The sequence below is a fragment of the Aedes albopictus genome, chromosome 2 (assembly GCF_035046485.1).
Source record: "Aedes albopictus strain Foshan chromosome 2, AalbF5, whole genome shotgun sequence".
NCBI classification, from domain to species: Eukaryota; Metazoa; Arthropoda; class Insecta; order Diptera; family Culicidae; genus Aedes; species Aedes albopictus.
The window spans coordinates 491,181,639-491,205,962 of record NC_085137.1 but is presented as its reverse complement, the minus strand read 5'-3'; the positions used below and the strand labels follow the sequence as shown (position 1 = coordinate 491,205,962).

At 40.9% G+C, this 24,324-nt stretch overlaps 1 protein-coding gene and 1 long non-coding RNA gene across 3 annotated transcripts; both read left to right on the top strand.

Moving 5' to 3' along the window:
- Positions 1-3,520: 3,520 nt before the first annotated feature.
- On the top strand, positions 3,521-3,969 carry LOC134287474 (uncharacterized). The gene is made up of 2 exons (XR_009997326.1): positions 3,521-3,787; positions 3,827-3,969. It is a non-coding gene; the product is annotated as an uncharacterized LOC134287474 (long non-coding RNA).
- An 8,466-nt stretch (positions 3,970-12,435) lies between these two features.
- Positions 12,436-14,484, top strand: LOC109423314 (probable lysine-specific demethylase 4A). 2 transcript variants are annotated; one of them, XR_003896671.2, is made up of 5 exons: positions 12,436-12,614; positions 12,685-13,631; positions 13,740-13,805; positions 13,866-14,246; positions 14,354-14,484. XR_003896671.2 is itself a non-coding variant. In XM_019698247.3 (4 exons), the coding sequence occupies exons 1-4, from the start codon at positions 12,501-12,503 to the stop codon at positions 14,032-14,034; spliced, it is 1,296 nt and encodes a 431-aa protein (XP_019553792.3). In that variant the 5' UTR covers positions 12,436-12,500; the 3' UTR covers positions 14,035-14,484. The 2 variants fall into 2 exon arrangements, 1 of the variants encoding a protein (XP_019553792.3); XM_019698247.3 differs by having other exon boundaries at positions 13,866-14,484.
- Positions 14,485-24,324: the final 9,840 nt, after the last annotated feature.

Genomic DNA, 24,324 nt, shown 5'->3' with positions numbered 1-24,324 from the left:
TAAGAAAACCTAGAGAAATCACTGTAGAAATAGATAGAGGCATTTCTGGAGAAATCCATAGAGAGTCTGTTGATTCTGACCAATAGGCGACAAACATATCTAAAGCTCCAATCTGCAAAATAGAGGCTCTTTTTGTTCCGGTTCTCTTTAAATTATTACGATGTCACTGTCAACATTTTGACAATTTGTGATGTAAAGATCGGCAAAGGATTGTTTAATCTACCTTCCGATGCAAGAAGTAAATCAAATTTTATAAATACAAGCACGTTGTAGAGAGCCTCCCCTAGCTACGCCAATGTCTCCACGAGGTGAGTGTAATTTACATTCACCTCGTGGAGAGTTGCCTTTGCAACTCCCTCACGACTCTGGTATGCGTGTGCGACCCGTACGCTATTCGGCAAAATTTTAGACAAAACCACAAGGCAAAAGTCGTCCATACATCGTTTCTTGATAGCACGCTTCTGAGCTGAGAAAACTGCAAGTGAGTGTAACTTTTGCAAGTGAGTGTTCCCATCCTTGCGTAACACTCTTCAAAACGGCTTGGTACATGCATTTAACGATCAATTCAAATTTCATTTAATTTGCGCGATTGTTCCACTAGATGAGCTAGTGTTCATGGTCGTTGCCAGAGCAGGGGGGAATTTGTTGGCGTGCCCCCACGACCGGCAGTTTTTTTTAAATTCCAGCACTCTCTATATTATTAATAATTCATAGTTCTAGAAAAGTTATCTCAATAAATAAAGCACAATAAAGTATTCTAATAATTTAGGTTTTTATCCAAAATTGTCAAACTTTTTTCCGCAAAATCCACAAGAAATTTCATCGCATATTTCTTTAAGAGCACCCTTTCAATAATTTCATGGAATTTCACCACATGGCAAGACAAGACAAAGACTATCTAGAACCACATGCTGCTATAGAGTGTGGTAACTAAAAATGAATGGATTCTCACTAGCATTGAATTCAAACAAAAGCGCAAAAAACATGGGATTTCTTTATGAATTCTTCCAGGGATATCATCAGAAATTCCCGCAGGTATTTCTGCAAGAGCTTCTCCAGGAATTCCTTCTGAAATTCCTCAAGGGTCTTCTCCAGGAATGTCTCTTTTGTGATTGCTTCCCCATGGACGACTTCCGGGGTTCCCATAGTGATCGTTTCTGAGTTTGCTCCCAGAAACGCTTCAGGAATTCCTTACACGATTTCTACATATTTTTTACAGACATATTTGCAAGGATGCATCAAAGAATTCCTCCAAGAATTTTCCCATAGCTTCAAGCCGTGATTTCATCATGGATTCCGCAAGAAATTCCTTCAATAATTCAATTCAATAATTTCTCTAAGGATTTTACCAAACATTTCTCCGGGTATTTCTGCTGGCATATCTTTAGAGGTTTCTCCAGTAATTGTACCAGTCTTTTTTTTCGAGGATTCCTTCAGGAATTTCTCCCGGTATTGCCCGGTATATTTCTTTTATCTAGATTTCTGCAGGTATTCATTTGAAGATTTTTTCACAGACAAACAGACGTAACACTTCGAACATTTTTCGATTCAAATCATAGTCACGGAAACATATTCGCCCAATGCTAAAATGACTATGTTTGGCCGACCATGAACTAGGTGGCGGTAGTGAGCAAACGTCAAACTCGAACAAAAACGATGTAAGCGCCACAGGTGGGTAGTTGACCAACTATCAAATTTTGAAAAAGATCTTTAAATCGAAGTACGATAGTAATGATCAGAGTGTTACGTCTGTTTGTCTGTGATTTTTCCATTGATTGCTCCATATATTCCTGCATGAGTTCCGCTAGAGATTGTTCCAATAATTCCATCTGAAGCTATTCAAAGTATTTCTGGTTGATATTCTTCCATGAATTTTCTTAAAAAATCTTACCAGAGATTGTTCAAAAATTTTCTCAGAAATTCCTTCAAAGTTTGGTTCAAAAAATTCTTTGGGAGTCTACACACATGGATTCCTTCAGATTTTTTTTTTCAAAGATTTCAGGAATTTGTTTAGAAAGCTCTCCTGAAATTTCCTAAGAAATGCCTCATGAGATTGTTGCCGGCATCCCTCTTAGAGTTTTTTCATAAAGTCCTCCAGGGATTCACTCAGGAATTTTTCTAGGGACAACTCCAGGGATTATTTTCACGAACTCTTCTTCGGATTCCTTCAGGATTTTTCCAAGGAATTTCTTCAGTGCACCAATCTGGATATGTTTTTCGGAATATCCGCCTAGGATTCTTTTAGGAATTCCTCTTGGAATTCTTCCCGGAATTTCTTCCAGGGATTCCTGCAGAGATTTCTTCAGGAATTGTTCTAAGAATTACTAAAAAAATCCTCCGGGAATTTCTGAAGGTATTCCTCCAGAAATTTCTTCAAGCATTCCTTCAGGCATTCCTCCGAAAATGTCTCTGGGGGTTCCTCTACGGATTCCTCCAGGGCATTCTTCGGTGATGCCTACCCGAGCTCCCCAGAAATACGACCCAGAACTAATTGAAGCATTCCTCCAAAGATTTCTCCAGAAATTTATCCAGGAATTCCTACACGTATTCCTACAGGAATTCCCTCAGACTCTCCTGCAGAGGTTCCTTTAGGGCTTCCTCCAGGAATTCCTCAAGGGAGTTCCAGGAAGAATTCCTCAAAGCAACCCTTCAAGATTTCATCACGACTCCTCCAGAAATTATTCCAAAAATTTCTTCAAACTACTTTACTCTTTCAGGAATACCTTCAGGCATTCCTCCAGGATTTCATCTAGGACTGCATCCAGGGAATCTTCCAAGAATTCCTCCAAGAACTCCTCCAGGAATTCCTAAAAGAATTCCTTAAGGAATTCCTCCAGGAATGCCATACTGAATTCCTAAGGAAATCCTCCGGGGAAGCTCCAGAAATTAATTCAGGATTTCCTTCAGAAGTTCCTCAACGAACTCTTCTTAGAGTTCCTTCACCTTAGAGTTCTTCACCCAAGAATTCCTTCTGCGATTTATTCAATACTTCCTTCAAGAATTCATCGAAAAATTCCTGCATAGATTCCCCCAGGAATTCCTCCAAAAAATCCACCGGGGATACCCCCGGGAAATTCTGCAGAGAACCTTCCAGGAATTCCTCGAGAGATTCCTCCAGGAATTTTTACAGGCATGTCTTCAGGAATTTATCCAGTGTGATGATTTACCAAAATGTTAAAATTCACGAAATGAAAAAAAAAATAAAAAAAATAATTTCTCCAGGAATTGCTCCAGCCATTCCTCCAGGAATTGTTACAGGCATTTTCTCCAGGCATTCCTACAGAGATCCCTTTGGGAATCCCTGTAGGGAATCCCTCTAGGGAATCCTCTAGGGATTTTCCCGATGAATTTCTTCAGGAATTCCTGCAGGGATTGCTCCAGGAATTCTTTCAGGAAATCCTCGAAGGATTCCTCCACAGATTTCTTTTGAGATTCCTCCAGTGATTGCACCAAGAATTTGCCCTCAAACTTCTCCAAAGATTCCTCCAGGCATTCGTCCCGGGAATTCTCCAGGCTGTAGGGTTTGTACTGGCATGCACTCTCTATGTTTACATTGAGTGTGTAGATGGTGCGAATTGAGTAGTTACGAATGAGCGTGTAGAGTGACAGTTGCGATAAAGTGGAGCGTCGGTGGACGACGAACAGCGAACCTGTGGGAAGTCTGGTGAATCCGAACGAGCGGAGAAAGCTTCTGAACTGGAGAGCTGGAGTTTGCCGTTGCGAGAGTTGCTTCCGGAAGTGGACCCTACAATTGGCGACGAGGATGGGATGGAAGGCCTCGTATACGGTGAATGTTTTTTGGCCCCTTGGACGTGTTTGTTTTCAGATGGATTGCTGGCAGGTTGGTTGGTGTTGTGATGATGGGAGAAACGGTGCAACAATTCGGCAGGTGAAGTTAAAAGAGGAAGTGTAATTATTTGCACGTAATTGATGCCACAGTGTTTTGTAAATGCAGGTGTTGATGGATAATTTTTGGACAGCTCATTGAGAGAGCGTGCTTGTATGATGTTTCAGTGGAGAAGTGTGAATGCACGTGGTACAATCGGTATTTATCTGAACAATTTTTTTCAACCGTGGCGGGTTGCCGGTTGAAGAAAATTTTAACCGTGGCGGGTGCCGGTTAAAAGAACACATGAGACCGTGGCGGGTGCCGGTCAAAGCAAATTTAACTGTTGCGGGTGCCGGTTGAAAGGACAATTGAGACCGTGGCGGGTGCCGGTCGAAAGGAATTTAACCGTTGCGGGTGCCGGTTATAATTGAGGCCGTGGCGGGTTGCCGGTCGAAAGAAACATTTGATCGTTGCGGGTTGCCGATCAAAGAGAATGATTAACTTTGAAAGTCCCTACAAGGGTGCTTGGGAGCAAGGTAGTGTTTCCATGGCTTGGGGGCGCCTGGAAAAGGATCCGTAAATTCCTGCAATCAGGTGACATCGAACTGTTGTGTTGTCATGACTTAAGGGTGCGTTGAATACACAATAGTAGTTGGTAGTGGTTTTGGCAGTTCCTGTAACCACAACATGGTAACATTTCCGAGGCTGGGAGGCGCATGGAAATAAAGTAATTTACTTTAGAAGCTCCTTCCTTCAGGTAGGGTGCTTGGGAATAGGGAAGTGCTTCCATTACATCTTGAAGAAAACCAGGGTATATTAGTGGATCCATTGATTGGGAACAGTGTGATGATTGGCTGGATGATGGAGAGGTGATGCCTTGCATGTTGTGTTTGCAGGCAGTGTAGTGTTTCCATGGTTTGAGGTTGCCTCTAGGAAGATTGGTCTGACTTAGAGATTCCAAGTTGCACTTGAGACTATGAGAGCACTAGAAGTAAAGCGTATTATCGCCTGATAGTTCTTGCAAGAGACGTGCGGGCGTGAATCATTGTATTCCATGGTTTGAAAGTACTTATAATGGGTAATACATGTATTTAATGGATCACTAAAATAACTAAAACGGCCGCTATGAAGCGAACAGAAAGCGCCACTGTAGCCTTGTGTGTTTGACGTAACTCCACCACCGACAAACCGACGTGCCAGCTTATACAACTTATCCAATTTTTCTTGGCAAATGAGTTCTCCTTTTAATCACTAGCTCCATCTGTGCGATGATTTACACAGTCTCCTCTTGATGTGTGCGTGCGTACAGGAGCATTAACTTGTCAAATTATTTTACTCATTTCGAAGTAAAAACCTGCATTCAATGTATTGCGCAATAAGAAGACATTTCGTCATAAATGTTGAAATGCAATTTCATCCGCTGAAAGTTTTTATGATTGGGATATTTTATTAGGGATTTCTTGACTTTTTTGCTTTATATCGAAGGGTATTTCTAGATTGAGTTTAAATAAGGGCGAAAGTAACATGAGAGAGTTCTCTTCATCGACTCTCTCTTGTGCAAATTAAAGTAACAAGATGCAAATTCAATCGAACTTTTTTACACTTAGACGCTAGATTGCATTGCAATCTAGCGATTTATGACCAAAAAGTGCAACAATACTTGCATCTTGTAACTTTAATTTGAAGAAGAGAGAGTCGATGAAGAGAACTCGCTCATGTTACTTTCGCCCTTATTTAAACTCAATCTAGATTTGTTTAAAATTTCATTGTATGGTTGATTGCAGCTTCTCTTGGTGAGAGAGAAATAAGAGTGTATGTCGTGTTTACATCGATCACCTGGACAGTTTTGCGCTGTTTTGTGTCATCTTCTTCAATGTTTCTTTTGCCAAAAGACGAAAATGACAGAACGAGTTACGATTTTTAAACGGTTTGAGATTCAAATTTCTTGCCAATCTTGGAAACAGAGTGTCACGTCGGTTTGTCGGTGACTCCACTGCTGTCACAATGTTAATGCCCATATACGCTGGCGGCTTTTGTTTACATGCGGTGAACACTAGAAAAGTTTGCTTCATTGATCCATTCATTCTGGAAGAGGAGGAAGAGGAGAACAGGGTTTTCGTAGTTCGATGGATTTGATGCAACAGTTGTCACAATTACACCAAGCGAACGTGTGATGTTTGATGGTTTGTGCAAGGGGTGGAAGGGAAAGCGAGACATGTTTTGTTTACTGACCCGGATGCTGGATTCAAGAATGGATTGTTGATTATACCAAGGGTTGCTGAAACTTCAGGCCAAACATTTCAATAGGTCCTATCTGCATTTGAGAGGCTCTCTTTGTTCACTTTCTCTTTCAATTATTGCAATGTAATGGTACACTTTTCAACTACTTTTGCAGTATAAATCAAAAGACGATTGTTTTGACCATCCTTCTATGCAAGGAGACAATCATAATTCATATAAACAGCTGAGATATTAACGAAAGAGAGAGAAACCAAAGAGAGCCTCTCTTCTGCAGATAGGACCTTTAGACATGTTTGGCCTGACTTGGTTGATGAAGATTGGCTAGCAATCTGTACGCGGATGATTGGGATTGGAATGATGAAAATTGGCTGGACTTTGTGCGTCATTGAATTGCGCACTTGAGAAGTTGACTGAAAAATAAAGTATCTAGTGTTGAAAGGAGTTGACATCTATGATTAATAAATCTTACACCGTTCACTGAAGGGGTCAGCAATATTATGAAAAGCAGTGTGTAGTTCGGAGAGTGACACACGTGGCTCCTATCAAACCAAATGAGTATAAGGCACAGACAGAAAAAGTGACAGAAGAGAAAATAGTGACTTCAAGGTTTTGGGTTTATTGTGGATGGTCAAGATGTGTTGTGCCATGAAAACTGAAATTTTTGAGAGGTAAAGAAATCTTTAAAGTACGTTTTTAAAAAGACACTACACCGTCTTTTAGCCAAAGGCTGCACAGACTGAACATTACATACACGAGACAACGGACAACACACTGAACACCCAGTGGCCCAATGGGGAATTTACCGTTCGACGAAAAGTTTTCCCCGACTGGAGCGGGAATCGAACCCGCACTCCGAGGCTTACAAAACGCCTAGACGACTGACGCCGCTAACCGCACGGCCACGAAGCCCACAAGTGTTAAGTGTGGGAACTCACATCGACCCGGAAACCTCTGCACCAATGGAAAAAGTCAGCTGGTTGAAGAGTTAAAACATTTGGAGTGTGAAAACAGGCATTGCCCTACACACTAAGATCAGCTCGGTATTTTTCCCATCTTTTTACTGAGTTCTCAACAGCAGATTTAACTCGGTACGCTCGGTTATTTATTTTGCGGATATTCTGTAAATTAGTTACCGAGCTCAGCTCACAAACTGTCAAAAGTTACTGAAGCACGGTAAATATCGTTACTGGTGAACGGTAAATACGATTACCGAGTGTACCGAAATAAATCTGCTGTTGAAAACTCAGTAAAAAGATGGAAAAAATACTGAACTCAGTGAAAAAATTACTGAGCTGGAACATCTGAATCTTAGTGTGTATGAATTTAGGCATTTTGTCTTACTTTGTCTAGTTTCTCTCATATACATTAATTATATTCATTCATTCACTTGCTTGACGCATTGATGCAGTGTGGCTTATAGAATTCTATTGAACTTTGACGAATAGAGTGGCTTGTCTAAATTATTTCCTTGTCATGGAAAAGTGAACATTATGTGAAACTATTGACAAAGCTATTGACTGTTGTTCATTGATAAAAGGTTGGAAATAGAATTGTAAAAGGTTTGAAAAGCCAAGGGAAAAGGTTTGAAAAGCCAAGGGGATGTTATTCGAAAATAGTTGAGCCACGTCACATCACGTTGATGTTGGGGAGCATGTGGGCCGGCATGCAAAGATGCAAGGTGGTTGATGGTAGCTGCTGAACACAGTGTCTTGTTTTGTGGATTGTTCTGATAATTTGTGTTACGGGGTTTGATAATTAAGGAGGGGAAGGTTATGGATAATTCACAGACAAACAGACGTAACACTTCGAACATTTTTCGATTCAAATCATAGTCACGGAAACATATTCGCCCAATGCTAAAATGACTATGTTTGGCCGACCATGAACTAGGTGGCGGTAGTGAGCAAACGTCAAACTCGAACAAAAACGATGTAAGCGCCACAGGTGGGTAGTTGACCAACTATCAAATTTTGAAAAAGATCGTTAAATCGAAGTACGATAGTAATGATCAGAGTGTTACGTCTGTTTGTCTGTGGATAATTGTTTCTGGTAAAACAACACAATTTTCGAATCCTTGAAAAAGGTCCAATAAGGACCGAAACGTCGGGTTAAGAAAACATATGGTTGTTTTTAATTGACCAAATTAGACTGAAATGCCAATAAACCCCTCAAAGATATTTTTTGTAGGGTAACTTATCACTGCGGCCATTTCTCTGATCTATTGTGATAATTGTTTCTGGTTTCGCGGATGTGTTTTCGTGTTTGACAGATGTTGGATCTCCAGTTAGTCCAATGCAGTGAAGCTTGGGCTGAAGTATACCTCGGGCTAAATTGAGATTTAGCGTCTAAGCCGCGGGCCGCAGTTTGAGCAACACTGTTCTAATGGATAGGGCATGCAATTTCTAACCCAGAGAAGCTGAGTTGGATTCCCGGCTCGATCGTAAGGTATTCGAGACTTCCTGGATGTGATATATCAATGAGCTTTCCACAATGTCTTATAGCAGGTGGGGAAGGTCCTTGATGTTAGATTGCTTATGGAATGTTGCAACTGGGCAGGTCAAAGTCCAGCGGAGGCATTGTGGATTGTTGTTTTCAAGTATTGAGTTTCATAGCGTAAATGATGGGTGCTGAGTGATAATAAGGCTGGTATTGCATTTTCAGAGCATGGGTTAAATTTGCTGAATTCAAGGGATTCTGTAGTTTTAGTGTAACATAAAGAGAGATTGTTTAGATTTCAGGTTCATATCATTTTTTTAAAGAAAGATGGGGGTGTAGGGTTTGTACTGGCATGCACTCTCTATGTTTACATTGAGTGTGTAGATGGTGCGAATTGAGTAGTTACGAATGAGCGTGTAGAGTGACAGTTGCGATAAAGTGGAGCGTCGGCGGACGACGGACAGCGAACCTGTGGTAAGTCTGGTGAATCCGAACGAGTGGAGAAAGCTTCTGAACTGGAGAGCTGGAGTTTGCCGTTGCGAGAGTTGCTTCCGGAAGTGGACCCTACACAGGCCTTTCTCTAGTGATTCTTACAGGAACTCTTCCAGGCATTCCTCCAGAGATATCTACACGTGTTCCTGCGGGAATTCCCCTAGGAGTTCCACTAGGGATTCCTCCAGTAATTCCTCAAGGGATTTCTCTAGGGATCCCTCGATGGATTCTTCCAAGAATTCCTCCAGGAATTTTTCGAGGCATTCGTCCAGAATTTTATATCCAATGGTTCCCCAGGGACACCTCCGGGAATCACTTCTAGAATTCCTGTAGCAATTATCGCAGCAATTCTTTCACGTATTCCCTCAATAATCCTACAGCACAGACAAATAGACGTAACACCTTGAACGATTTTCATGATAATCCATCGCCCAGTTGACACTACCATCACCTGGTGGAAAAGTAGCACGAATCACTGCGTTGTGCAATATCGCCAATAGAAGGCGCTAGTGTGAAACGTCAAACGCATAGAAAAACGATGCGCGCGCCTCTTGTTGTGAAAGCCATAACTATGGAAATTTAAAATGATCGTTAAAATCGTGGTCGATGGTGTAGTATCTGGCAGCACGGTAGAATAAGATAATGAGACAGAGTGAGGGTTTTGCAACGCACCCGAGATGTGTGGGAAGGAAGAGGAAGAGAGTGGGAAAGAGGGAGGATGGGAGGATTGGCTCGGATCGGGAGAAGTGTTAGAACTGTTGAATGAGAAGCAAGGAATAAAAGTGCTCTGTAAATAATTGGAAGAAAGTGTGCTATTACTTTATAATATACGGAAGAAATCCTGAATACTATAGATGACAATTTCGCAAGTGTTACGTCTGTTTGTCTGTGGCTACAGCATTTTCTTCAGGAACTTCAGGCATTTCTCCAAGAATTCCTTTATAAATTCCTCCAGGCCTTCATCATGGAAGTCCCTTCAGAAATTCCTACAGCAATTCCTCCAGGAGTTTCCCCAGAAAATCCTGCAGGGATGCCTTCAGAAATTCTCTCCTTGAATTCCTCCTGGATTTTTCCTGGAAATCCTACAGGAATTCCTCCAGACATTCATCCAAGAATTTCTTTTCCAGGGATTCCTCCAATAATCCTTCCGGGAATACGTCAATTGACATTTCTATAGGATTATTCTCTGAGATGAGTATATGCAGCATAGGAGTACATAAAATTTTCTTTTTGGGGAAATTCCGGCAAGGATGCACTCGGAACAATACCATTGAAGGTTCATTAATAGATAGGCTGACCAGATTAACTTTAAAAATTGTAGGCTTCTGCAGGAGAATAAAAAGGACATTTACTTTAATATCATGCAATTTCAACGCTTAACATTTCACTATTTAATCACATTTTAAATATGTTAAGCATTCAAATAAAGTCACAAAGAACACATTGAATTGTTAATTTTAGTCAGATTATTGCCAGATATAACTCACGGAAATATTAATATTTCCAAATCAAAGAATATATATTTTAGTAAAAAATAATAAAAAAAATATTTGGACAAAATATCTAAACAAATTATACTTACATTTTTTTAAACTGAAATACTAGTTTTCCATAGACTACGGGACATTTTGGCTTTTTTCCACAATAAGACGGGACACCCTTAAAAGGTCATAAAAACGGTACTGTCCCGTTAAATACGGGACATATGGTCAGCCCAAATAGAGGAATACAGATTCAGGACATTCCAAGATTACTGAAAAGCATAGACAAACTGGATGAATGAACTACAATTTGTCATGGAAGACATTATGAAGACATTTTCAAAAAACTTGCCTCGGATCTATGATAAATAGTTGAATCGGTCGGTGTACGATAAAAAAAACGAGTGTTAAATCTGTTTGTCTGTAAAATTAATTTTACTGATATTAGTGTATAAATTGTACCGTAATGCGTATGTTGGTTTCAACGTGTAATGATTAAAAACAATCTCTTCTCTCCGCTCGCTCTCTCTCTCTGGTCCTCCGTTTTCTCTCCGAGAGAGGACACGCTTAAAAATCATGACTCTCAAATGTGTGACCATACATTTCGGTGTGCAACACATCAATACAAAAAAATAAAAAAAAATCATCTACACTGAACGAAACCCCCCGCCCAAGATCGACTGAGAGGCGATACGATCACGCCCCTTAACGACATTCGGTCGGAAATTGTATGGTCCACCGACCGAATGATGTCATCTTAAAACCGGATGACAGTGATATGAAAAGAGAATGTCGACCATATGGTCGAGCAACTTTGTTTTTTAGCGATTGATAACAATGATGTCACCGCTATCTTTCTCGAAAATATATGTGCATAGTGCCCAGGGTACCCTTGCGGGCACCCTTTTCAAAAATTATGACATGTCCATCAGGATAGAACATGCGACGCAAAATTGTCAACGTCCTGGGTGTCACGATCAAGGAACTTGTTACCCTATCGATGAATAAATTCGGTGCATCTGTGTGGCCTTCGCTCTGCAACTAATATCCATTCGCATAGCGTGCGTCGACTCATACGCGAATAAGATGATCGTCACCCGCTGTTTAGGATGATTGTCGTATGACTGATTCGTCATTCGAAAACACGATTTTGGTAATTTGGACTGGATGGTCGGACAAATCAGTCGATTTCGGTATGGGGTTTTCGTTCAGTGTAGCCTTGGCATATACATCTTACATGAAAACTACGCTTCATTAATGAAACACTTTTGTGCTTGAACCGCACTTAAATTGGGTTCTTTAGGGGTATCCGGATTATTTCATAATCGGATGCTCCGGCCAAAAATTAGTCGAAATCCAAAATTTCATAATTTTTGGAGTCCGGGAACTATTTTTAAAATGCATTTAAAGTTTGTATGGAGAAAATTTTTTGTTCGGGTCGAACTGTCACTTTAACGATTGAACTGTCATTCTATCCACGAAAACTAAAACTGTTTTGTTGATTCAACCATCAAAATAAAGGTGTTGGAATCCAATAAAATTACGTTATACTCAGAAAAATGAGCTCTTTCGATTAGGCTATAGAAAATAGCAATATTTTATTCACTAAACAACCCAATTGTGCTTGAATTCCAAAATCCGCAAACAAATGCTCTTCATTTTAGAGTGTCTCGGGTGTCCGAAAATGAGAAAAAATCTTTGGCCGTGAAGAGAAAGTTTCTGTCAATCTGTCACGTAGGTAACCAAAACAAACCCACCCCATCTCGTGTCCCACAGTGCGTATTTGGGTTCATTCAAATATTACGTAATGCAAAATTCGTCAATTTTAGACCCCCTCCCTCCCCTACGTACAATTTTTGTATGGGGAATTTTGAAATTTTGTATGAAGCATAACACATCTCTGGACCCCCTCCCTCCCCTTTTAGCGTTACGTAATATTTGAACGAACCCTTTACAACAGGAGCAGAAGATTTTTCCGCCCCGGAAAATTTCGAAAGATAAATAAAAATCAGTCTCTCACAATGGCCATCCCCAGGATAATGGTCTTCCGACCGACCTGGGAAGAGTTCCAGGACTTTTCCGGTTACATCGACTACATGGAGTCAAAGGGAGCCCACAAGGCTGGCCTTGTCAAGGTAAGTGTGATGATGCAAATTTTACCTGCTCTGTTGAATGACCAACTTCCTGTTAATTTGTAAACACCAGGTCATTCCTCCCCCTGAATGGACACCTCGGAAGCAAGGCTATGATCTGAAGAACATCAACGTCACAATTCGGACGCCTATATCGCAGGTGGTATCCGGAATGCAGGGTCTCTACCAGCAACTTAACATCCAGAAGCGATCGATGACCGTACAGGAGTTTTACGACAAAACCCGCCAGGAACGGCACGCCACACCAAAGCACTTTGACTATGAGGACTTGGAGAAGAAGTTCTGGAAGAACGTCACGTATGTGGCCCCGATCTACGGAGCGGATGTCCCCGGAAGCATCACCGACCCGGATGTCAAAGTGTGGAACATCAACAGCTTGGGGACGATTCTGGATTACGTCAATACGGATTACAACATATCGATCGCTGGGGTGAATACTGCCTACTTATACTTTGGCATGTGGAAGACAACTTTTGCGTGGCACACGGAGGATATGGACCTGTACTCGATCAACTTTTTGCATTTTGGAGCTCCCAAAACGTGGTACGCAATTCCGCCGGAACACGGGAAAAAGTTGGAACGACTGGCAGAGCGTTTCTTCCCGGCGAATCACCAGGAATGCAAAGCATTCCTGCGTCACAAAATGACCTTGATCAGCACCCAAGTGCTGAAGCAGAACGGGATCCCGTTCAACAAAATCACCCAAGAGCCCGGGGAAATTATGATCACGTTCCCGTACGGTTACCACGCCGGGTTCAATCACGGCTTTAACTGTGCCGAGTCGACCAACTTTGCCACCGAGCGGTGGATTGAGTACGGGAAGAGGGCTTCGGTGTGCAACTGTCGGCCGGATATGGTTAAAATTTCGATGGACACTTTTGTGCGCCGGTTTCAACCGGACGCGTACGAGAAGTGGCTGCGCGGGGAGGACTACGGGTACCATCCGGAGGATCCGAATACCTACTGCGCCGCCCCCAAACCGAGGGTTTTACCCAAGAAGTAAGTAGGGTTTGCGTGGAACTGGGAATAACTTTTCTTATCAAATTTTCTATGAATGCTCTTCGATTTTTTCTCGAACCTACAATCTCCATTTACCTCTATTTTCAGGATGCAGGAACATCTTCAATTGCATGTACAAAAGCGAGGCTGCGCCCCGCTCAAGGTGGACAAGAAGTACGTCTCATCGTTTTATTTCAAAGCTGGCGAACTAATTCCCAATCTCACTCCTTCTAGAAAACCTTGCAAAAAATCGGAAAAATCAAAAGAGAAACTAAAGTCCATCTGGAGCAAACTGGAGGGCAAAGAGGGTGGCATGGCCACCAACCTGCTACTCGATGGTCCCGTAAAAAACACCAACCGCATCCGTTTCCAGACGAAAACCATAAACCTCCTAGAAGATTGATCGTTGTTGGGCTCGTCGGCGGCCGCGACCTCATCGCCGCCGTCGCCGCCGCCAAAGTCTTAACCGAACCCTTAGAGCGGAATCCCGAAAGCAAATGCGTGCAATCCGATTTACTTCGACTTGTTAGAGAATAGGAAGCTGTAGAATAAGCCGACGCGATCGCACACCCTAATGCTAGGACAAATTGTGTGTGTGCTGTTGTGCGACACGTGGTAGGTGTTTGTTACTTATAAGGTTTTTGTTTCGATGGTTTTTCCTCGTTAGAGAATTGTGCGACGATATGCCATAAGCTCAGTATGGTAGATCTCATTCTGTTTAGTTTGTATTTTAGATCTATGGTTATACTAAAACCTAAACATTGTGCAAAAACAAAAACGAGTGGATTTTAATGCGTTTATGTAAGTATTTGATATATCATAGTAATATATTATGTATGAGTATTTTCCTCCAGATGGATGTGAGCAGGAAAGTGAATGATCCGAACATCCTTCTTCATAAGGCTGAGCTTTTAGGAGTTTGTGTTACAGTTAGGGATAATCCCATAATTACAGTTTGGCCATAGTGTATGAATAACAATATCAAACAAAGCTGTGCGAAGATTAGGTCAAGTGATGTCTAGATAAGTTCTATAAGCAAGACATCGTGGACGTCAGGATCAAGACTTCTACCGTTAGGGGAAGCACTGAGATCGTTGGTTTCAGCGTCCTTTGCAGGGATGGGAACACTCACTTTGAAAGAGTTACACTCACTTGCTATTTTCAAAGCTAAGAAGCATGCAATCAAGAAACGTTGTATGGACGACTTTTGCCTTGTAGTTTTGTCTAAAATTTTGCCGAATGGAGTAGCGGTCGCACACGAATCCCAAAGTCGTGACAGAGCTGTGAAAGCGACTCTCCACGAGGTGAGTGTAATTTACATTCACCTCGTGGAGAGTTGCCTTCGCAGCTTCCTCACGACATCGGTATGCGTATGCGACCCCTATTGTATTCGGCAAACTTTTAGACAAAATCACAAGGCAAAAGTCGTCCATACATCGTTTTTTTTATTTCACGCTTCTGAGCTGAGACATTGATATTTAATATAGTTATATCGGTAACAAACTTGTAATGTCTCAAATGCAAAAAGCGTGAGAGAATAGAAAAGAACCCAATGATGGGCTTGTTGGAACTAATCCATGAGACTTGAGCTCTTGGTTCAACCTTTTAAGTGATTGTGCCAGAAAAGTGGATGTTGTGCGAGTGAGGATTACTAGTGGGAAGCAGCGGAGCGTACTCCTGAAAATCTTCGAATTTGTTTTCAAGTCAAAGTACGCAGAATTAAAAATAAATATATTTCGGTGCGACACGTGTGAAGATCCGTGAAATCACTCTGCAGTGGGAGGCTTAAATCGAGTGATTTCAGTGAATCCGTTACAAATTGGTTCTCCAATTCGACCGCTCCCTATCTTGATGGTTCCTTCAATAGCGAGACATGGAGAGTCAACTACCGTGTATCGTAAGTGTCCTAAGTTCGTGCGGGTCTATGTATCACTAATTCATAACATTTAGAAATCATGATTGTAGAGCTAATTGTTGAATTGTAGAAATTTCACTTTATTTATTATTGCTAAAGGGAAATTTGGACAAGTCAACAATTAGTTCTATGATTAAATGTGATCCCTATGTTATCCGTAAGCGAAAATTGGACCCGCTTGAAGCTAGGACACCCACCCCAAAACCGCCTAGTGAGGTGTCTCGGGTTAGTAAAGAAATTCTACACAGTGTTTCAATCATTAAAAAGGCTCTGCTTGTCCTTCGACATGTCGTCGGGGGCAGACCGTTTCCCCTAGGGAATTGTCATGTTCAACTGGTGATGATGAGGAAAGAAGCTGCCTCGTGAACTCTTCGCAGGCACCTTCCCTTTTCCGAAAAAGTTATCTGAGAGTAAAAGTGGACGGAATTAATCCTGAGAAAAACATAATCACGTAAATTCTGAAATTATAGATCAAAAATCACTTTGTAAACCCGAAGAAAATGTCCAAACTGGCTGACGGCTTCCCGAGTTCGTGGAGCATCCCATTCTCAACGTGTCGAAATGTGTGATCAGATGCAGTGACACCTGTTTCTACTAAGACGAAAGACAAGACTTGTCGAAGAGCTAAGAAACCAGGGCTTTAAGGAAGTGCGGAGGATTACCAAGCGTGATGGTGATCAGCGAGTCACCATTGTCCAACCACTCCCACAAGACATCTGAACATACCCCCACGTCGGAATCAACTGCAGAAGCTTGTCATCATCGACATTTTCTCATTGCCTTAACTTTACCTCGAAAGCCTCCACAGAGAAATATTCAAAAAAGGAACAGACACAGACAAACAGACGTCTCACTCTTCTCACTTCTCATCATCATCCTTTTTAACGGTTAGTTCAAATATTTTGTAGTTCGCAAATCGCTCGGTCACGGCGCTCGCATCGTTTTTGCTCCTGTTTGACGTTTGCTCACTACCGACACCTACTGAGTGGTTTGCGTAACACAGCCTGTTTAGCATTGGGCGATTATGTTTTCGTGACGATGATTTTTATCGCAATTTGTCCCAAGTGATACGTCTGTTTGTCTGTGGAAAAACTGTAATCCTTGGGTAATTGTATATAACAGGGAAATACCTGGAATCCCCAGGGAAATTATGCATCGATAAAAAGGTAAAAACACAGAGGAATCTCTGACAATATCCCTGGAGAAAATCGCAGAGAAGAATCCCTGAAACAATTCCTGGCCGAATCTGTGGAGGAATGTCTGGAGGAATCCCTGAAAAAAAATCCTAATAGTATCCTGGAGAACTTCCTGGAAGAATCTCTGAAGAAATTCATAGAGGATTTCCTGAAGAAATTCCTGGAGGAATTGCTGACATAGTTTCTGGAGGATGTCCAGGAGCGATACCTGGAGAAATTCCTGGAGGAATTCCTGTAGAAATTCTTGGGGTATTTTCTGGAGGAATTCCTTGATAAAACCCTGGAGGAATGCCTGGAGGGATTCCTAGAGGTATTCCTGTGGGAATTGCTGGAGGAACCTCTAGAGAAATTCTTGAAAGAATTACTGGAAGAATTTCTAGAGGAATCTCCAGAGGAATTCTGGGATATTCCTATTTCTGTTATTTTTCAATTTTTGAAAAAAAAAACCCTTGAGAAATTCCTAGATGAATTTCTAGTGGAATTAATGGAGGAATTCCTGGAGAAATCCTCGAAGAAATTCCTGAAGGAATCCCTGGGGGAGTCCTGGATAAAATCATGGAAGAATTCCTAGAGCAATGATGAAATTGCTGGAGGAATTTCTAGAGGCATTCTTGAAATAATTACTGGATACATTTCTAGAGGAATCTCTAGAGGAATTCTGGGAGATTTCTATTATTTTTCTATTTCTGCAAAAAATACCTTAAGATTTTCTAGCGGAGTTTCTGGAGGAGTTTCTGGAGAAATCTGTAACCGTTCTGTTACAAGATCCCCAGATTTATTTTAATTTTGTGCATTTTGTCAAGGAAACTGTAGTGTTTGAAAATAAAAAAGAAAATCGCGTTAAGTACTGTTCCTTTGAATTCCACTAAGAATTTGCATCCTTTGACAGATACGTATTTCGACCTCAACTGTAAGGTCGTCTTCAGTGTCTTGTACTTGACTCGACTTAGTAGTGTTTGTTTGATTAGTGTTTGGTTTTAATAATAGGTTTTGTTAGTTAGATGAAAAAAATGTAATTTTATATTAGTTTGTTCGAATGTTGAAATCTGAATGTTAATTGTATTTTAAATCAACTGTGGTCAAAATGGGCGGCGGGCGAAAACTTGAGCTATGAGTAAAAATGTAGGCAACCTGGTAGCATAATGGGTGGTTGTTTGCTACCAAAGGATAGGCAACATGGAGTAAGGACGAAGGAACATATGGAAAGGATGGAATGGAGGGCATTTTAAGGCTTGAGGCGATCGCCATGATAACTTTGAAAACGGCGTTCGTGTGTGATAGAAGTGAGTTTCTTTTAAAAGTGGCTTTGAATAGTTTTTCGTTCTGTGAATCTGCATAATTGGAAAAAGCAGCCTACGTTCATTCAGGTATGCCCTAATTACTGGCCTTGGTAACACTAGTTCCTAATTCCTGGTTACCTTACATATCAGGACCTTTTGACCTATCTTTTGGTACCGTCACGGAAGCGCCACCTCACTGTCCACACGATTCGGCCTAGATCGGTAATCCGGTCTATGCCTAACCGTAAAAGACCAGCCTCTCGGATCACAGCAACCGACCGATAGAGAGTTCCTCGTCCGTGGTCCGTCGATCTTGCCAACGAAGGAAGACGCCGTAGCCAAGCCCAGGTCACGACAGTGGCCCTACAGCAGTGGAACGCTATCCTACTTGCCAACCAGACCGCAAGATCCGCCATTCCAGTCGGCACGAAACAATAGGGACCGACACCGCCAGCCGCCATTGCCGTTAGCAGCCATCAGCGAGCGCTCGCCAGCACATCACCGGTACGTACCCAATGATCCTAACCTACCACAAACCGCCATAGCCCAATAAACATTATAGACCACACAGTAGCTTTTTAATAAATTTGCCTTTTTCCACCCAAACACATACACTCTTCCATAGCCAAATAAATACCATAGTTTCCGCACACCTTGATCCGCGTACCACTCCGAATTATCCAGTAGCATGCCGGCCCTGAGACACAGCTCGAGGGGTCTCATGCTACTGAGCTAGTTGATCCGGGAGTCTTGGTTCAGCCACTGGGCCTATTGAGCAATCGGCAAGCCTCAGTAAGTCTCAAATCCTCGACGCAATTTCTGTAGGAATCCCTGGAGGAATCCTTGAAGAAATTTGTAGAGAAATCTCTAGAGGAATACCTGGAGAAATCCCTGAAAAATTGCTGAATGTACTCCTGGAGAATTTCTGAAAAAATCCCTAGAGGATTTGCTAAAAGAATCCTTAGAGGAACTGCTGGTAGAATCCCTGGAAAAAATCCCTGAAGAAATTCGAGGAGAAACATTTGGAAAAATCCCTGAAGCAATTCATGAAGGAATCTCAGTAGAAATTCGTGGAGAAATGCTTGGAGGAATCCTGGGGTAATTCCTGGATAATTTCCTGAAGGAGTTCCTTTGGGGAATTGCTGGAGGAATCCTTGAATGAATTCGTGGAGGAATCTTCGGAGGAATGCTTGCAAAAAATACTGGATGAATTTCTGGAGGAATCTCTAGAGAAACTCTGTGAGAAATTTCTGAAAAATTCCAGGAGAAATTTCTGTTAAGAGTAAACTTATCACAGTGGGTAATTGGAACAATGTATTTGATTAACTTTATTGTAGTGTGTATTTGAACCATTGTCAATTGAATTTGTTTTAGCGTGCACACTGTTCATTCTAATAAATCGCTCTGTACGAAACGGTCGTGTTGTTGTTCTCTCTGCTGCCCATTATCCTTATTAATTTCTAGATAAATTCCTGGTGGAATTCCTGGAGAAATCCTCAAAGGATTTTTTGACGGAATCCCTGGGGGAATCCTTGAAGAAATTTGTGGATAAATCCCAGGAAAAATCACTGAAGAAGTTCCTTGAAGAATTTTTAGTGGAATTCCTAAAGAAATCCCTGAAGCAGTTCCTGGAGAGAAATCTGGAAGAATGCTTGGCAGAATTCCTGAAAAAAATCTAGAAGGTATTCCTAGAAATAATCCTGAAAAAACTTATGAAGAATTTCCTGGAGAAATTTCTGGATGAATTGCTGACATAATTTATGATGGAATTCCTTGTTTAAATTCTGGTGATATTTCTGGAGAAATCCCTCAAGCAATTCGTAGGGGAATTTCTCGAGCAGACCCTGGAGAAATTCCTGGATGGGATGCTGGAAAAATGCCTGCATGAATTTCTAGAGGTATCCCAGGAAGCATTCCTGAAGCAATCCTAGGAGAAATTCCTGAAGGAGTCCCTGAAGCAATTCCTGGAGGAATCTCTGCAAGAATTCAAGGAGGAATCCGTGGAAGAATACCTAAAAAATTCCCTGGAAAAATTCCTAGAGGAATTCCTGAAGAAATTAGTGGATGAATCTCTTAAGAATACCACGGAACAATTCTTGAAGAAATCGCAGATGGATTCTTTGAGAAATTCTAGAGGAATCCTTAGAAGAGTTCCTGAAAAAAATCCAGAAATAATCCCCGAAGCAATTTCAAGATGAGTTCCTAAGGGAATCCCTAAATAGTCCCTGAAGGGAGTGCTGAATTAAGTTCTCAAGAAGTTCCTTAAAGAAGGAACAAGGAGGAATTCCTAAAGGAATCCTAAGAAGAATTTCTGGGAGGCTCTTCGGAGGAATTTTTAAAATAAGTTGTTCCAGAAAGAAACACAGATGCAATTCCTGAGTTATGCCCTGCAGAAATTCTTGGAGGAATCCATGGAGGATATCCTGGAATGCCTGTAGTGATCAATGGAGGAATCTCGATAAACACTCCTGGAGGAGTCTCTAGAAGAATTTCTGGAGGAATATCTGGAGGATTCTCTAAAGGTGTTTCTGAAGGAATTCCTGGAATAATTTCTGGAGCAATCTCTGAAGAAATTCGTGGAGGAATCCCATCCCTTGAGCAATTCCTGGAGGAATCCCAGGAATAATTCTTGAAGATATTGCAAATAGAATCCTTGAGGAAATCTTGAAAGAATTCCAAGAAGAGTGCATGGAGGAACTCTTTGAGGAATCCCTGTAGCAGTTCCTGGAGGAATTCTTGCAGGAGTTCCTGAAGAAACCCGAGGAAGAATCCCGGAAGCAGTTCTTATAGGCTTTTCTAAGGAAATCCCTAAATAGTCCCTGGAGGAAGTACAGGGTGCGGCAGGAAAAAATGCGAAAAGTTCAAGGCACTATTACACGCTAAATATGGGATATATATGACTATTTTTTCATGACAGTGTATCAGTCAATGTCTATATTCTAGCACTGAAAAATGAAAATGAACATATTTGATGTTTAACATGTGATAATGTAGGCCTAATAAGCGGATATCAATAAACTGCGCGCCCAATGGTCATTAAACAAAATGACTATAACAGTAACAAAATTAGCTAAAATTCGATGAACAACCAGACCACACTGATCCAGAGCCATGTAGTTTCACATACCAGATGAAATAAGTACATATATTTGATGATATTGTAGAGAAAATCAAAAATTTTGTTTTATCAGATGCGAAATTTAGCGACCTGTGCGATTTTCTGCGGTTTGAAAATTTTGGTTGTCTTCATCTTCAGGCGCCGCCCTGTAAAGGTTAGTGACCAAAATGGGAAATTTTTTAATTAACTTTTCAGAAAACTAGCCTATTATAGATCATGGAACGTTGAAACATAGATTGGTTAATGTCAAATGGACGAAAATGAGGTTTGAAGTTGAAAAACACTTTCGCATTTTTTCCTGCCGCATACTGTACTGGATTAATTTCTGGAGGAGTTCGTAAAAGAATTCCAGGAGGAACTCCTGAAAGAATTCTAAAAAGTGTTCCTGGGGGAATCCTTGCAGGAATTTTTAAAATAATCTCTGAAGTTGTCCCTGAAAGAAACACAGAAGAAATTCCCGGGTGAATCCCTGGAGGAATTCCTGAAGAAATCCCAGGAAATATTTCTTGACAAATTCCTGGAAGAGTTTCTGTAGGAAAAAAAATTAAAGAAGCCATGTCTGCAATATTTGTTTGTCAAATTATTGTTGGAATCTTTGGATGGACTTCCAAAATAATGTTTTGTATAATATTTTGAGGAACTCCTGGATTCATATTTAGCTAATATCTGGTAAACTTTCCTGTAAGGGTTTCTGGAAGACATTCCTGCTATAATACTTCGAATAGGAGGCAATCAGTGAAGTACTAGATTGAAAGTAGTGAGCTGGATTTTTGTATGGTGAGATGGTCAATTCTCCATTTCTGCAATGAAATGGTGCAAACAGCGTAGGTTATATGATTTATTGGCTAATTTGATGCTATTTGAGCAAAAGTTTGAATAACTGTGTTGTTGTATTATTTTTTCCTGCAACTTCAACAACACAGTTATCCAAACTTTTGCTCAAATAGCATCAAATTAGCCAATAAATCATATAACCCACGCTGTTTGCACCATTTCATTGCAGAAATGGAGAATTGATCATCTCGCCATACGAAAATCCAGCTCACTACTTTCAATCTAGTACTTCACTGATTGCCTCCTATTGTGCCAGATTGAATTATTGGGACAATCTCTAGTGAAATTCTAGAAGAAATATATGCACAGGAGCCTCTAATATAGATATTAGTATGGGACAAATATCAAATTCTCGCTCCAGTCGACTTTTTAGATCCCATTTAGGTCCCATATGAACTGTACAAAATTTCAGCGCTATCAGTGAAACTATAATTTAGCGCAAGCGGTTCAAAGTTTTCATAGGATTTGCTATGGGAAAAGTTACACTTTCAGATAAAAAATCCCAGAGGTCGCCCCTTCCCTCCTCCCTTCTGATTTATTACCGATTAGTGATCCAACGAACGGCTTATTGTTTTATTTTATCAGCAGCACTGCTTCCAACTAATAAATCTATGCTGCTGCTGCCATTGTTGCATGGGGTTGAGGGAGGCATCACCACCCCCAGAAATAGCAGCAGCCAAGGCAGCACCTACAGTGCTGCTGATAAAATAAAACAAAAATCCGTTCGTTGGATCACTAATCGGTAATAAATCAATAACTTTTTCCACAAGCATCCAATCGTTTTGCGGTCTTTGAAGGAAAGTTTCATAAATGATTTTCCTACAAGAAGCGTTGATCGATATGAATTAAGGAGACAGAGGGCGACCTCTGGGATTTTTTGTTTGAAAGTGTAACTTTTCCCATAGTAAATCCTATGGAAACTTTGAACCGATTGCGCTGAAATTGTGTACAGTTCATATGGGACCTAAATGGGATCTAAAAAGTCGACTGGAGCAAGATTTTTTTTCATACAATCTTGTCCCATACTAATAGATATCGCAGGAGAAATTCCCGGAGGAGTGTCTGGTGAAATCCGTAGAGAAATTTTTGAAAAATTGTATGGAGCAATCCAAGATGGAATCTCTGAAGGAAGCTATGGACAAATTCCAGGAGGAATATGTCGATGCATCCTCGCAGAAGTATCTTTAAAAAATTCTGAAGGAACCATGGGAGGAATTCTTGAAGTAATTCTTGGAACAAAGCCCGAAACAATCACTATCGGAACCCTGCAAGATTCCCATGGAAGAATTCACGGAGGAGAAACTCCTGGAGAAATCCCTTGTGGGATTTCTGCAAGAATCTCTGAAGAAGTTCCTAAATAAATGCATAAAGGAATTTCTGAAGGTGTCTCTGAAAGAATTCGTAAAGAAATTCCAGGTATTTTGTTTTTTGAATGACGTTTGTTTGAATTGAACACTATTAAAAGTTTGTGTAGAAGTAGCACATAACTGCACTCTAAAGCAGCATATGGTTCTACAAAGTCCTTCGTTTTCCCTACCGCAAACAGTTCCGGCATATCTGAATAATTTGGCATGCTGTTTTTGTATTCCATAAATAAACATCATAAAATTTAACCATTCAACCAAGTTGTTATTTGGTAAAATTCTATGATAAGATTGAAGTGGTTCTCTTGAAGAAATACTTGGCGAAATTTCCTGTGATTCTCGAGTAAAAAAGGTTTGATAATTGTGGATAACTGTTAAAACCTTAATTATCAGAATGTTTTTTTATAGATATTTTTTATGGAACTCGAGTTAATGATAATCTTTGAGTTGGTTCGATTGAAAAAAAATCTGACGGCCAGGTGGGAGGGGGGGGGCACGCCCCCCCCCCTGCCCCCCTGGCTACGCCCATGAACACCTTCCAGGGCGATGTTGAAGAGTAGGCAGGAAAGTCCATCACCTTGTCGTAGTTTTGGTTCAGGTGTCTGTTGAGCAGATTATCCGCCCATGGCTTAGAAAAAAAAAGTTCTTCAAATCCAAGGCCAAATCCAAGCACATCTTTTAATAGGGTTATATTTTCAAACTTTTATTGGCTGAATATCATTCAAAATAAATAATTTATAATAATTTCTCCAGGTCATCGGACCATCTCCAATCGTTTTCGGATTTCCAATAATATGTTATTCGGCTCGCAGCAAACCGACGGTTAATTGATAATAATGTTAATAACAACTGTCATAATTACAACTTCTAGGCATATTGGGGGTAATATGTACACACTTATGCAATAGCTAATCATGGTCATGATCGCACCACCATCTACTGACTGGCACATGTTCTTTCTTTCCTGTTTTTTTGTTGTTGTTGTT

Coding starts and splice junctions, on each gene's coding strand:
- LOC109423314 (XM_019698247.3), top strand. CDS start 12,501: ATGGCCATCCCCAGGATAATGGTCTTCCGACCGACCTGGGAAGAGTTC. Junction 13,632..13,739: donor CCGAGGGTTTTACCCAAGAA/GTAAGTAGGGTT, acceptor CTCTATTTTCAG/GATGCAGGAACATCTTCAAT. Junction 13,806..13,865: donor CCGCTCAAGGTGGACAAGAA/GTACGTCTCATC, acceptor CACTCCTTCTAG/AAAACCTTGCAAAAAATCGG.